The sequence below is a fragment of the Saccostrea cucullata genome, unplaced genomic scaffold (assembly GCF_032062105.1).
Source record: "Saccostrea cucullata isolate Sc308-1 unplaced genomic scaffold, CSIRO_AGI_Scuc_v1 ctg1005, whole genome shotgun sequence".
Lineage (NCBI taxonomy): Eukaryota > Metazoa > Mollusca > Bivalvia > Ostreida > Ostreidae > Saccostrea > Saccostrea cuccullata.
Window position 1 is genome coordinate 297,237 of NW_026927867.1, and position 16,213 is coordinate 313,449.

Here is a 16,213-nt window from a genome sequence, read left to right on the forward strand (position 1 = left end):
AGGGTTGTCCCGTAAAATCGTGGACAAGTTGTCTAGTTTGAAAAATAATCATCACTGCGTTCTGAAATTTTCACCACTTTTTAGCAGATAAATTATGAATATACATAGCAAATTTCAAATAGATATATGCATAGGTAAACAAATCGTGATATTTTATGTTATGTACTGTATCGCCCTACGGCGCACGGATGATAACGTCAAAGTGTCTAAAACAGCGTCACATTTCATCTTTGCTAAACTTAAAGTTGGATAAGCCCAACTTAAATTTAGAAATTTTATTGATTTACATATGTGAGTATCTATAACCAGTTAAGAAACCAATGTGGCACACTCATGCGATCTTCTGAATATTTATTAGCAAGTTACAGACAGTATTCTCACCATCATTCAACTAAAAGAGAATCTCACATCGACGGTCGACAGTGACAGCGTCCTTCAATGCTATCACAAATGGCAGTCTGTCCATATGTTTTGTACTATCTGGGGACTCGACCACGAAGACTTCACTAAGAAAACTTTCATTTCATTTATATACTAAAGATCTGGTGATATTTTTCATATTTTCTTTCTTCCGTATTCCTTTAAAGTCTCTTAAGGCGTCATTACAACATCCTAATCTATCTGAACTGCTCTCCGGTGCGCCGTAACGTCATAAAAAGTCGCCATTTTTCGTGAATTGTGTTTATTACTTTCCCATTTCAATTGCTCGGGAAACTGCCAAAAATTACCCAAATGCCTTGAAATTTTTAAAAATACGACAGAATTGATTAAGGAATGGAATTAGGATAATTTTCATCCTAATCTTATGTATTGAAAACTTTTATTACGAACTAATTCTTATGTCTTCTCTAATATAAACATGCTATTTTTACCGTGCGCCGTAGGACCATACCTTGTGCACATTCAAGCAGAATAAAATCTTTGTTTTTGAATATATATTATCAAAAACATTATGATTCACTTAAATATGATGAATAAACATTTACTGAAAATTTCAGCTTAGTGCGCCCATTACTTTTCGAGAAAAACGCTTTGTCCACGATTTTATGGGACAACCCTCGTATATTGTTTAACGCACCTCTCGAGAACACATAAAAGGAAATAAACTTCAAATTATTACGGCTTAAACCCTTTTTCGTTTTCCTGAAGATATTTTACCATAAAAATTGTCAAAAAATACAAATCTCGTGTTTTTAACTTACAGATGATGGGATTTCAAAAGTATCAACTGCATTTCTATCCATTGGTTCAACGCTTGTTGTTGTTACTCTAATAGTTTTGGCTCGAATCGTATACAAGAGAATAAAAAAGAGAGATCTAAATCTACAGGATGCATCAAAAATTATGCCCGGAAAACTCTACGATCAATTAGCTGATACAAACACCGATCATACCTATCAAAAGATAACTACAAAAACAGAAAATTCGCATTATCAAGAAATGCACATCTACAAAAATGATGAATTTGCTCAAAACTGACTTTATTTTTGGCTCGTTACATTTGTCTTAACGTAATGATATATATATTTTTTTAATTCAAATAGGCTCTTTTATATTTAACTAATTTGGACCATACAGTGTATTTTGTTCAGAGGTGTTCAGAATATTTTCAATCAGTAATTTTGTGCGAAATGCAATATTCTATCTGCATTAAGAATAACCGAAAAGAGACACAGTAAGTCAAGGCTACTGCTACTCACCATATAATGTTTAATTTGCTGTGTTTATGTGTTTTAAGAGTTATTTAAGGAATCACTATCTAGTTTTGAGAGTATGCCAGGGCATCAACAATAGCGGGAAACATGGGATAATTTGCATAATGGGCGAAGCCCGTTATGCTAAAATTATCCCATGTTTCCCACTATTGTTGATGTCCCTGGCATACTCTCAAAACTAGACAGTGATTCCTTATATTTCCATTTCATTGTGAAATAAAATTGTAGACTTAGACGTTAAGAATGTAGACTAATCGATTTAAATTACACGAGGACTTCCATGCCAATTTCAATAGTCCTCGCACACTGACGTCAAACACAGGCAGCCGCACGAGATTTACATGCATATTTGGCCTCCTTAGCGTCAGACACAGAGACAGATGCGCACGAGATTTGCATGCGTTTTAGGCCTCCTTAGCTGCTGACCTATCGACCTGCCTAATTTACATTCCGGCAGAATTATCAGGAAATCAACTCCGCTTACTTTCAAAGGGTTATTATGGAGAAAAAATTTAGAAATGGAAATATTATGAAATATCAATTGTTTGCTTTATTTTAATCAATAAATTTGGGTATATTAAAACAATTTTTTTTCTTCATATTTAATTGTTAAAATGACAAGTGCAATTTGATATTTTACAAATATTTTTATGTAACATCGAGTGTTATTCATTGTAGATATTTGTTGAAATTCCGCTTATAAGAGAACTCCATACACGGAACGGACGAACGTATCTCGACGATATTAACCGTATTACTAGTTTATAAATACCATAACTAGCTCTATATTTATTTTGTTATTATTTAAAAGGCGGATCAGGCACCGGTGTGCCGGGCGTGCGCTCCCTCCCCCATTTGATTTTTGTCATCTTTTTTTGTTTGTATTATCTTGAAATTACCAGGAAAACACCTCTAATTTGTTATAGATTTCCTCAGTTTCCGGGGGCTTCGCCCCTGGATCGCACCTCTGGATCCCAACGAGCTTTTCCTGGACCCACTGGGGGCTTTAATGCAGCCCCCAGACTTCCCAGTTCTCTACTACCCCCCCCCCCCTTACGTTTTGAAATTCCTGGATCCGCCGCTTACTAAATATTTAGACAGTTAAACTGCTAGTACATATTTTCTACACTTCCTAGTAAGATATGAAGGACCAATATCGGTTTATTATATTTATGTCCGGTTCTATCGACACCCTAGATGGGAACTTGCATCTATGGTTAAATTGTGCTCAGCTCTTGCAAAGCGTCGTATTGATAATTGTTACAACCTAAAAGTATGGCACGAGAATTCACAAAAAAAGCTTAACATAGTTTCACAGTTGATAAACTAGATTTATCAACTGTAAACTATAGTTTACAAACCGTAAACTATAGTTAACAAGTCGTTAACTATAGTTTTCATATGTAAAAACAATATGTAACAGTTATTAACTATAGTTTACGAATGCTAATCTAAGTTTAGCTGTCTGTAATAAAACGTTAACAATAGATTTTAATTGTTGATGAACGTAGATTCACGTCTGTAAGCTATAATTTACAATCGTGAACTATAGTTAAGAGTTGTTGATCATAGTTTCACGAATTGTGAAACTATATTTATCAGATCGTGAACTATAGTTAAGAGTTGTTAGCCATCGTTTACAAATCGTAAAACTGTATTTATCAGATAATCAATGATTTACAACTGCAAATGATTTTTTTCAGTGTTAAGTATAGTTTACGGTTCTGAAACATAGATTATCGCGTAACTATTGTTTACAGATAGATTAACGTTCAACTTGTTAACTATAGTATACAGTCCGTAAACTATAGTTTACAACCGATAAACTTAGTTTTTCGACTATGAAACTTTGTTTATCTCATTTTTGTGAATTTGGGGTGACGTATTTATTTATCGTAATAAACAAAGGTCATCCTTTACCGTGGGTGGATCCAGCAATTTTTATAAAGGATGGTGGGGGGGGGGTTCCATGTCGGTGTACCTAGCACTAATGCATAGAATCACCCCATGCCCACTTCAAGTCCGTAGCTTCATTTATAAAAAGGAGGAGCTCCAAAAACATTTAACAAGCAAAAAAAAAACCAAACAAACAAAACAAAACAAAACAAACAAACAAACAAAACAAAATTACTTATGCACCACACTTTAAACTCGGGAGGAGGTAGAGGTAGGATTCATGTCACTTTTCTGTTCCGAACATTACTTTCAAACTTGAATCTGCGTATTTTCCGGCAACAAAAGATGTGGAGGGAGCTTCCAAAACAAAATATTATAATAATTTAAAACTGCAGCAAAAGACTATTCTCAGGAAAAGTGACCCCCTCCTTCTGCACACTACAGAAACATTTTAACATTTTACTATATTGATTAAAAAAGCAAATACGCGAAAATCTACAGATCTAGCGAGCAGAAAGGACAGCTATTTTTTATTTTTTAAATGATTAGACGTATTAATATCTATTTTACATAAAAGCTATTCTCTCTCTCTCTCTCTCTCTCTCTATCTGTGTGTGTGTGTGTGTGTACAAAAATAAAGGGGGGGGGTCAAACTCCCGGAACCACCCCCTGGTCTGCCAATGCTTGATATAATATGGATCAGTTTTCATTTATTATAAGTTAATTAAAATGAATCAATAAATACTCCCCTGAACATATGCATATATTTATATCATACTGGTACATGGCACACCGAAGCAATTATACTTATCAAATTGATAATTCTTTTTTTTATATACGCGTGATTCGTTCGTACGTTTCGTCTGTTAAACTGGTAGTCACAAAGTAAACAAGTTTACCGTTCGTAAAACAGATATTCGTTCGTTACGCGTTTGGTGTTCTCTGTTAAGAGTCGCGACGTAATCACGTACAAAGAAACATTTCGATGACATTGCGGAGTTCAATGACAATTGCGCATCTTGTACTGCTGTTTAAAATGTACCTGTATATCTTGTGACAAAAAACACTTACTGCTTTATCGACACAATAACCCAAGTCTTCTTGAAGAATAGTTTACACCAGTGCATTACAAGTTGATATGACTTCAATACGAAAACTTTGTAAATGAAAGAGTAAACATCATTTTCTATATTTTTCTCTCAAATATTTAAAAACATAAAAATGAGTTTCGAAGGGACAATAAAAGTTCCCGTTTATTTTCAATACTACCGAGTTGGTACAGATAATTGTAATAGCCCACAATGAATTGCAACAATCGGTAAGTAAACAGATAGCTAATTTAACATGCAAATTTATGCTGGCGTCAGAAAATCTAGGTTACTTGTTTAGGGTAACTTTGAGTAATTTACTTGATAAATCGATGAGAGTTTGGACTTGATTAATATTAATATGTGTAACCAATTTATATAATTACAGTGCAGATAACCACTTACAACACAAAAATCAGCGTAAGCAAAATAAGCATCACCATTAGGATCTGCAAACTTGTCAAGCAAAGGAGACAATTGTATAACTAGCGTTGACATTTTAAAATCAGCATTGACTTGCAGAGATCAGAAATCTGCTCATAAATAGAAAACATATGGAAAAGTGATTTCATGATGTTAATTGTTAATATATAATACTTGTCTATTTTTAAAACATCATATAAAGAAATTTTACTCCCTCAACTTGTAATGCATTGTCTACTTCTAGGAGCATAAGCCTTTTCAAATCGGAATGCAAATGAGCTTGATTTTTTTTTTCATCGAAGCTGTAACAAAATTTATTTATTGTGCAGTATGCTTTGGCAAAGATATCTGTGACAAGAACGGCGTTAATGTGGCGTCAACATTGACATTATCAATCGGAAGAAACCAGAATTCTATGATTTTGCACATTTCCAAAGTTGTCCCTGTTTTATAAAACTGCACGTGACCCATTCCTTGTCTACATAACGCAAAAAGTGATAGGTACTACGTATCAAGTACGTTTACGGGATCTGATAAGTATTGGACTTCACGTACAAATCGCATGAAAATGCACCATTTCAGCACCACTTCAGCTTAACTTAAGATTTAACACGTTTGAATATCAGATGTGACAGATATACATAGACTAAGATTCGTTACACGTACTTGGCACATTTTACTGTATATTGCAATGGGCGCCACCATTAACAGTAAATACCCAACAATTGGCGTCCAAATATGTTATAAACCTTTTTAGCTTCTATGAGGACAAGAAATAAAGTAAAAAAAAAGGCACTTGATAATCATTCAGAGGAAAGAAAGATGATGTTTAAAAACTGAAAATAACAGCGTTTCCGTCTCTGGAGACATTTCAAAAAAAAAAATTCTGAACAAAAATTACACTCTTTTGCGATGGAGGTATTTGTTCTGTGTCTATTACATCATGCGTTTTCATAAAAATTGCACATTTTCATCTAACTAGTTGATAAATATCTCAAGGTCGATACTTAAATACTGAATATATATGTCCATGATTTACACTGAAGTATTTCTACCAATCTAAGTAAAACTTAGGGAAGTTAAGTAAAAATGCATAGCTTAAGTGATTTTTTAAACTTAAGAATATTTTAAAAATTTCTTTTTTAAATTCTGCCCAAGATGTATTCCATGTATTGACCATAAAAATCACTTACTCTCTTACTATCAGTCCATTTGTTTCATCTTTGAAAGCTAAACTGCTTCCACACGTAAGTACAATTTAGACAGGCTGTAATAAGCTAACTTGAGCCAAATACATGAATAAACTTTTATGATTGAGGTTTGTCCATATGCATGTAAACGTTTCCAGCATGCATTGTGAGTTGTATGTAAACATATCGAAAGGTCAAAATTATAGGTTCAGAAATTCTGCTCGTTTTATCAGTTTGGATTGCGTACAATATCCCAGGAAGCTATTAAGCTCTTGTGGTTAAATTGAATACCACCACTCTGTACGACATAAGAAAGACCCGTATTATATCGAGGTAAAAAAATCAAATGTGAAGTTGGTAAGATCTCACATTCTGCTAATGTGTTAAATTTTCATTTTAAGGTAATTCAAAACATTTTGAGCTATTGCAAAGAAATTTTATACCATAACTCTATATGTCCCCGCCAATTTGAGACCACCCCTCCCTTCTAGCAATGTTTCATAAAAATGAAAAGTTCCCTTTGGAATTTTGTTTGTTTGTGAAATGCTTTTGGGTTTTTATATAATTTGTCTGGTTACTGGATAATCTGATAAACTCCCGGGATCGTTTTGCGCTTTTCGCCTGTGCGAGAGTTAAGGCCCGGGGAAATCATTCCTCCAATTCCCTGGTCCTTACTAGACAAAGTTATTCAGGTTTTCAATGTCCAAGTTTGCATTTAGTCTCCCTAGGATTTATTTACTACCCTCCTCCTGCATGTACAGCGCATTACAGGTTATGGGGAGTGGCAATGTTGCCCAACCTGTATAAATGCAACCAGAAATATACAAAATCTAGCTTTCCACTCTGTATAAATGCAACCACAAAGAGAAAATTTCCACTGCCGAATTGTCTCACAGAGCTTAATGTATACCCCCGTACGTACCCTGCATATTTTAGTATTTCTTTAGAATTTGCAATAAGTATTTTTAATTCGAATTTAATTTTTTGATTACTTTTATTCTCTCCTTCCGTACTTTTTAGCTCACCTAAGCCAAAAGGCTCAAATGAGCTTTTCTGATCAAAATTCGTCCGTTGTCTGTCGTTGTCGTTGTTGTTGTCGTCGTCCTCCTAAACTTTTCACATTTTCATCTTTTTCTCAAGAACCACTGGGCCAATTTCAACCAAACTAGCCACAAAGTATCCTTGGGTAAAGGAAATTCGAATTTGTTCAAATAAAGGGCTAAGCTCTCTTCCAAGGGGAGATAATTATGAATTAATGAAAAAGTTGTGGCATCTTTTAAAAATCTTCTTCTCCAGAACCATTGGGCTAGGAAAGATGAAAATCATGTGGAAGCATCCTTAAGTAGTGTTGATTCACGTTTGTTCAAATTATGACCCCCGGAAATAGGAATATACAGGAATTATTTTTAAATCTTCCGCAGAACCACTTGGCCAGTAAAAATGAAACTTAAATTGAAGCATCCTCAGGTAGTGTATGTTGTGTTGGATAATAACCTAACAGAGGGTTCGTTATATACATATATACATATATTTATTCTGCTACAAACTACATCCAGCTATATGAGTTACAAAATATAAATTGTGTTCGCTCTCTATAGTTTCTCACACTCCCTAACTCCCATACTGCATCCCGTGAAAATCCGGGTTAGAATAGGTCCTCAGCACCCCCTTGCTTGTCGTAAAAGGCGACTTAATGGGGCGGTCCTTCTGATGAGACCGTATAAACCAAGGCCCCGTGTCACAGCAGGTGTGGCACGATAAAGATCCCTCGCTGCTCAATGACCCTGAGTGCCGAGCATAGGCCCAAATTTGCAGCCCTTCACCGGCAATGGTGACGTCTCCATATCAGTGAAATATTCTGGAGAGGGACGTTAAACAGTATACAATCAATCAATCCCATACTGCACCCATATCGTATATCAATCAGCTTTCACTCATTCATTGCAGCCAGCGTGGGAATATTAATCTGACTACATCTCCCCTTTAAAGTCAGTTTCACAAATTAAGTTTGATAGGTGGTTGTGATAACCTCCCAGATTTCTTTATATACCTGACAAATTGTTGTTTCCTTTCTCACTTGACATGCTCTCTTTTTCATTCATGGTTTCATTTTCACACATGTCATTCTCATTAACTTTCTCTGACTCAGCATTCTTTTCTGTTTCAACGCTCTGTCGTTCTTTTATTACATGCGATCTGTTTCTCCCTACATCTCCCTCCTGAGTTTTTTTTATTTTATAAGATCTAGGGAAATCTAGACAACTTTTTACAATCCCTGGACACTTCTGATCATTCACCCACACCTTTTTTTCGGATTTTAAATGACTCCAATTTCTTGCACGATGTCGTCTGTCAAAGTTTTCTTTTGTTTAACTTTATAATTTAATTCTCGCTTTTGAATTAATTTTATGTTTGGCAATTTCGGTTTTAACTGCTTTGGGTTGATCCGCACATTTGTTTTAATTTTTGATTCATTAGTAACTCTGCAGGGCTGTAGTCATTACTTAGCGGCGTTGAGCGAAACATTAACAAAGCTAAGTACGGATCAGATGATTATTCCACATTTGTTTAATGGTTTGCATTGATCTCTTTGCGAGACCGTTGCTTTGCGGATAGTTAGGACTACTTGTTACATGTTTGAAATCAAATTCTCCTGCAAAATCTTTAAATGTTTGAGATGAATAATGTGGCCCATTATCCAAGAAAACTATCTCCGGAATTCCATGTCGCGTGAAGACCGATTTGAAATGGTTAATAATCGCTGCCGACGTCGTGCCAAACAACTTTGCAATATCAATGAATTTTGAATAATAGTCAACAACTAGCAAGTATTTTTGACCATTCAGTTTAAACAGATCAGTGACTACTTTTTGCCATGGTCGATCCGGGAATTTACTTGGAATGAGTAGCTCTCTTACATTTTGAGATCCCTCTATGCACTTTTGGCAAGATTCTACTAATTTTTCTAATTGAGTACTCAAGCCATTTCACCAAACAGATGACTTGGCTAACTCCCTACATTTCAGTATCCCTTGTTGACGTTGATGTATTTTTCCTAGCATTTCCTCTTGAAGTTCATTGGGGATAACTAACCTTGTACCTTTTAGTAACAAACCGTTTTGTATTGTAAAGTCTCCCCTGACTTCCCATAACATTCTCAATTCTGTTGGGATTTCAGATTTCTCGGGCCATCCCGATTTACGGTATTGTATGAATCTTTGGATTCTAAGGGGTAATTCAGACAAATCTTTTGTACTTAAGAATGGTACAAGTGGTTTGTGGTCCGTTTCTATTTTGAAATCTCGATCTATTAGATAGTCACTGAAACGTTCACAAGCCCAAGTAATAGCTAAGGCTTCTTTTTCTATCTGGGCATACCTTTGCTCCATTTCTAACATTCTCCTTGATGCATAGGCCACGGGTTTCAATGCTTGCCCGTGTTTCTGCCTTAGGACTGCACCTAGACCGTATGACGATGCTTCAGCTGTGACCATTATGTCTTCTTTTGTGTCATAATGTGCTAGACAGGGAGCTTGAGAAATCTCTGTCTTTAGACTCTCAAATGACATTTCTTGAGCCGGACCCCACATCCATGCATTCTTAAGTTTGAGCAGCTCTCTAAGAGACTGTGACCTCTCTGCCAGCTTTGGTGAAAATCTGTTGAGCTGATTCACCATACCCAAGAACCTACGTATGTCGTACACGTTTTCTGGCTTTTTCATGTCTAACATGGCCATGCCCTTTTGTGATTCTACTCTAATGCCCCTTTCGTCAATGACATGACCTAGGAATGTCACTGATGGTTTTGAAAATTCGCATTTCTTATTGTTCAACGTGTAAGGCCATTGTTCCTGAGAATGCTTAAAACGTTTTCGAGGATTGTGTCATGCTGACCATGCGTTGCCGCAAATATGAGGATGTCATTCATGTGACATAACACACCTTCAACCCCACAAAGGATTTCTGACTTTTGTTTCTGAAAGAACTCACTGGCTGAATTTATTCCAAACGGAAGTCTATTAAAATAGAATCTCCCGTACGGAGTTATAAAGGTTGTAAGCATCCTTGATTCAGGTGCTGGATTTATTTGCCAAAACCCTGAGTTTGCATCCAATTTGAAAATATTTTTGACCCTGATAATTTGGACAAAGACTCTTCAACTGAGGGAAGGGGGTGATTTTCTCTTTTGACTGATTCATTTAGCTTTTTCAGGTCTACGCATATTCTTACTTGGCCATTGGGTTTGGGTCTATGACAATTGGAGCCCATCATTCAGTAGGCTCATCAACTTTGGAGATAACTCCTAAGTTCTGCATTCTGTCTAACTCCTCTTTGACCTTGTCTCTTAGTGCAAATGGCACTTTGCGAGGTGTCGACAATGCATATGGCTTAAGGTCTTCTTTTAAGTTTACTTTATATTCCTAGTTACTTTTCGCCAGCCCATTGAAAATCAGTGGGAATTTTTCGCGGAAATATGTTTCAAATATTGGTGTTTGAACTTTTTTTTATCGCGTTGACAGACACAATATTTACCTTTTCAATGATGTGCAGAGCAATGATAGCCGGTTTACCGAGTAATGCCTGGCTCAATCCTCTCACAACATGTATTTCTTGCACACTGAACACACTTTTAGACTCAGGCTCACAAAGAAACTTTCCCAACACATTTAATTTTGAGTTTCCTGGTCCATGCAATGAGCGATCCACGTGTGAAAGTTTAGTTCCTCTTAACGGTTTATACGCGAACTCGGGTATCACTGTTAAGTCTGCACCAGTGTCTATCTTGAACGTTGCAGTTTGATCTCGGATTTTAAGGTTGGTCATCCAATATTCTCCTTCTTTTGTGTCGACGGACCCAAGAAACAATTCACCTCTCTCGCCGGAGCTCCTGTCCACTTCTGATATGTTTGCTTTGCGACAAACTTTAGCGAAATGTCCTTTGTTGCCACACTTATGACATTTAGCATCTCGGGCAAGACTCTTGTCTCGGGAATGTATTGTAGCATTTCCACATCTGTCACAGCCTGCCGGGTTGGTTGTATTCGCTGTCTGGGCTGGTTGTCTGGAATTTGCATTTTTCCCTCTGGAATCTTTCTGCGTCCATGTTGTTTACGGGTACCTCTGGGATAGTTGACCCTCTCACAATCGGCTCTTGCTTCTTGATTGTCTCGTTCTGCCTGGCCATTAATATCGCTGACTCCAGGCTGAGTTTTGAATCAAGTTGTAATTTTTCTGATATTTTTCTGTCCCTCAGTCCAACGACTATCCTGTCTCGGATAAGGTCATCATGTAGGGCGAAATAGTCGCAATATTCGACAAGGACATGAAGGACTGTGATAAAACTGTCAGCGTCAGCTGTTTCGCCTTCCTCCTGCTTCCTTTGGTTAAATTTTGTTCGCTCGAATATAACGTTACTTCTGGGAATAAAGCACTTTGATAGTGCTTATTTAACTTGCTTCCACTTAACACTATCACCACTGGAAATTTTTGAAGATGATAAGATTTCGTCAGCCTCCTGTCCCATGGAATAGATCAGTGTGCTGACTTGTACGTCCTCATATGCTTCACAAAGTCCTGAGGCGAGTCGGAAATTCTCGAATCTTTGGAACCATTTTTCCCATCTCTCTGGTTTTGTAAAGTCAATTTTTCCGGGTGAGCAAATTGAAATGATGCCATGTTGGTACTGGGGTAGTCCTTTTTAACTTAGAAAAGTGTTAACACCGCTGCCACCATGTTGTGTTAGATGATAACGTAACACAGGGTTCGTTATATACATATATTAATTCCGCTACAAACTACATCCAGCTACATGAGTTACAAGATATAAACTGTGTTCGATCTCTATAGATTCTCACACTCCCCAACTCCCATACTGCACCCATATCGTATATCAATCAGCTTTCACTCATTCATTGCAGCCAGCTTGGGAATATTAATCTGAGTGCAGACCATGTTTATACTACAGTGTAGATTCAAATTTGTTCAAATCGTGACCCCCCCTCCCCCCCCCCCCGGGGTAGGGCCGGGTCACAATTGATGATCAGAGATTTACATAGGAATATATAGAAAAAAAATGAAAATCTTCTTTTCAAGAACCACTCAGCTTGGCCAGGAAAGATGAAACTTATGTGAAAACATCTTCGTGTAGTGTAAATTCAGGTTTGTTCAAATCATGACCTGGGGGTAGGGTGAGACCACAATGGAGGATTAAAGTTTTCCATAGGAAGGAATAGATCGGATTTTTTAAACTCTTCTTTTTAAGAACAACAAAGCCATGATTGGTCACATCTTTATGTAAGCATCCTCACGTAGTTTAGATTTGTTAAGTCATGAATGGGAAGTAGGGGTTAGGTACGGTGGTACATGTACACAATAGGGGGATCAAAGTTTTGCCTAGAAATATCAAGGATTTTTTTTCCCCAAGAAAAGAAAAGCCATGATTAATAATATTGATATGGAGGCTTTCTCAGGTAGTACAAAGTAATACTAGTTCAAATGAGGGCTGGTGGTTTAGAATTCCAGACCCCCTCTCTTATGTAGACTTCTTAAAATGGAAGTGATTTCTGCTTTATATCCTAACCAATGTGCTTAGGTGAGCAATGTGGCCCATGGGCCTCTTGTTAAATTTCTAATGCACTTTTAAAATAATTTCCAATCTTTTGCATAATCTTTAAATATTATATCCAAATATTACCAAATTCATCTTCTGGTAAACAAGTAAACAACTGCATTCTAATGAATCGTATATTCTGGAAATCGTTCAAGTAAAAAGGTCACCACTAGTGGCCAGCATCTATGTTTATTTTTATCTTTAGAGCTCGCATCTGTTATCTCTCTCCGCCGAAGAGTGCAAATACACAAAAAAGTGTTACAATCTTATTTTAGTGCAATTTTTTGTTATGATAAATTTTTATTATTTTCTGCTTCTTAAGGGAGCACAGGTTCTCTAAATAAGCTTGGTTATTGTTTAAATAGGAGTTACAAAAAAAAAAAAAAAAAAAACAGAGACTGAACGGACCAGGACTACAAATGTTTTCTTGCTCAATTATAAGCACTTTTTTATATATATATATATGTAATTATTTAATATCCGAGAACTTGACAATAAAATTTTTTTTCGGACAGCATTGCATCATAAGCATGTGGTTTACAAATAAGATATACAAATGTTATCTAAGTTTATGAGAATTAAACCCCTCGCGTCTTCTGAGGTTATTTACCTAGTGTACACAGTGCGCAGACGAAACAAATCGAAAAATAAGGAAACTTTTTAACATGCATAATACAAATAAAGAAAAACAGCTTGCTCACTATAGGCAGAAAAACACAACCCATGCACAATACAGGGTAAAATGTTACTGATTAATCCGGAAGCTTTTTTTTTATTTCCGTAAAAAGGGTCTATTTCTTCCGCTGAAGGAATTCATTTAAATTTTTTTTTCACAGCAAAAAAAATCTTTAATATCCGCGATCACGCAATGTATATCTACTCCTAATTCTGTTTCCTTCTTCTGCTCTCAGTTGATAACATTTATTCAAACTTTACATATTGGGCAACAAAAATAAAATCTTTGACACGATGAGAGGATGCATAATTTTTGCCTACCTTATATTGTTTTGGAATAATGTATATGTATCTAAAGGCTGGGGTAATACTTTGAGTTTTCATTTCAACAGATGCACGTTTGCAGGATTAATTTTATTTTTGATATGCTATTTTTAAGTTTCGACTTATATGAATATTTTTCATCCGTTATATCTTTATCTCTTTTAGAAAATCTTAGTTTACTACCACAGTATAAAGGACAAGCGTCATTAGAACCATATTTCAGCGGTTATAACGCGCCGCCAGGGGGAGCTGTAGATGGATATCTCCAGGAGGAATGTGGACAAGGCACATGTAGCATTACATGGGCTAATTCAAAAATTAAGGAAGCTTGGTGGAAATTTCCATTGAAATCCATGGCTAATGTAGCATATCTAGAAATTTATTTTCGAAAATCAAGTAAGTCTATTTAAAATAAAACTAAAGTTTTATTCTGTCTACCTTTGCTTTCTGAACAGCTTTTCCATTTGTGTTTTGATATATATGCTTTTAGAAAAAAGATACAGGTGTACATGTAGCATTTTGTCCGTTTAAAAGGTGTCTTGGTATAAGATGTATATATATTTTTTTCATTTGTTGATTACATTCATTTTAGCTATAAATCGACACGTGGGATTTTCCGTGTTTGTATTTAACAACTCATCGTACACTCCTCCATTAAAGCCATCTGAGCATAAAGTGTTCACTCACAATATCGCTACATGTCCTAATCCTGTGATGAATGTAACTGTCAATAGAGAGACTGGAGGGATTGCCTTGTATAACTCTAAGAACCCTCCTGTCAGTACAGCATGTTCGGGTTATGAACCCACATTCGCAACTATTGAAATTTGTGAAGTAAAGGTTATGGGTACGTGTTAAATTGTATATACAACAAAGTTTAATTCATTTGATTAATAATCTAAAATTAAAACTGAGAATGTTTTTTTTATGGGAAATCATATAAGAGTGTTTTAACTGAATTAGAAAAAGAAAAAAATAGACTAACAAAATCTAAAATGTTTCCTTCAGGTTGCCCTTCACAACATTACGGAGAAAGCTGTGTTCCGTGTAATCCTAAATGCCGTGATAAACAGTGTGATGCTTTTAATGGTTCCTGTATTTATGGATGCAGAGAAACAGTTATAGATTCGCCAGACTGCTCTGGTAAGCTGTCTATATATCAAACAAATCTCTCTCTCAAAAGTTTTTTTTTCTTAATTTCATACATATGAAATATGGAGATCTTTTTTTTTCAACATAATCCAAATTTACTGTGTACCAAATAAATTGATTCAAGGTAATTTCTCACTAATATAAATATTTGATTTATGACACTAATCTCTTTTTTCGATAGTTTTTGTTAACATATATCTGGGCTGCTTCTGTTGATAAACGTGTTTTTAATTTGAAAAGTGATGAAGCTTGGTGGCATATTGAAATGATTTCATTATACTTTGTGAAAAACTTGGATGACTTAAAAAAAGTCAAACATTCACTTTTTTCTGTTTAAGGGTTGTTTGTCTCCACTTCAAGTTCTTTTTTTTTGGGGGGGGGGGTATATCATAATTTCAGACTTAACAGAAGGTGTGCATCCGAACAAACGCCAAAGCAAAATATATATACATCGACGAAATGAATAAAATATATTTGCACTTTTGAGTTCTGTTTCCCTTTTTTTTTAACGTACAACATGTAAATGGTGTAATTCTAACACATTTCAAATGTTCTGTAGATTGCAGAGATGGATATTATGGAACAGACTGTACACAGAGTTGTGGCTTTTGTAAAATTGATACATTCTGTGACAAGTCAACAGGAATCTGTCCTGAGGGGTGTCAGGGTAATTGGGACCACTCACACTGTGCAGGTACATGAAAATTGTACATTAATGAATGTCTCTTTGAATTAAATAAAGCTGTTGAAAAGTCACAACTCTCAGCTGCTTGATATGACCCACAACAATGGAATCCGAATTTTCTAAATGACAGCAGGCGTTCTTTGCATTTTGAAAAAAAAGGGGGGGGGTATTTTCGCTAATAACATGTCTTGATAATTCGAAGGAATATCTGATAGCTTAAATATAACTAAAAATACAGTACCACACACCTCTACCTGTACCTCTAAAAACAGCGTAGTTCTTAACCCGCAAATTTTACAGAAATTGTGATTTTGCAAAATAATAACCCATTGCAAAAAATACATTAGCAGATACATAAATTAAATATATTGCAATGCAAAACTGAAAGTGAGTGGCAGTTATATATTTTAATAACCAAAATTAAAACAAAGATAAAAATCAAAATTCCAGAATTA

General features: G+C 35.7%; 1 protein-coding gene across 1 annotated transcript; it reads left to right on the forward strand.

The window, feature by feature from the left end:
• Window positions 1–13,846: 13,846 nt before the first annotated feature.
• Window positions 13,847–15,767, forward strand: LOC134275696 (uncharacterized; the record flags this gene model as incomplete). The annotated part of the gene is made up of 5 exons (XM_062757957.1): window positions 13,847–13,961; window positions 14,087–14,317; window positions 14,514–14,768; window positions 14,930–15,064; window positions 15,633–15,767. Coding segments are annotated over exons 1-5 (826 nt in total), but the record flags the coding sequence as incomplete, so codon positions are not given.
• Window positions 15,768–16,213: the final 446 nt, after the last annotated feature.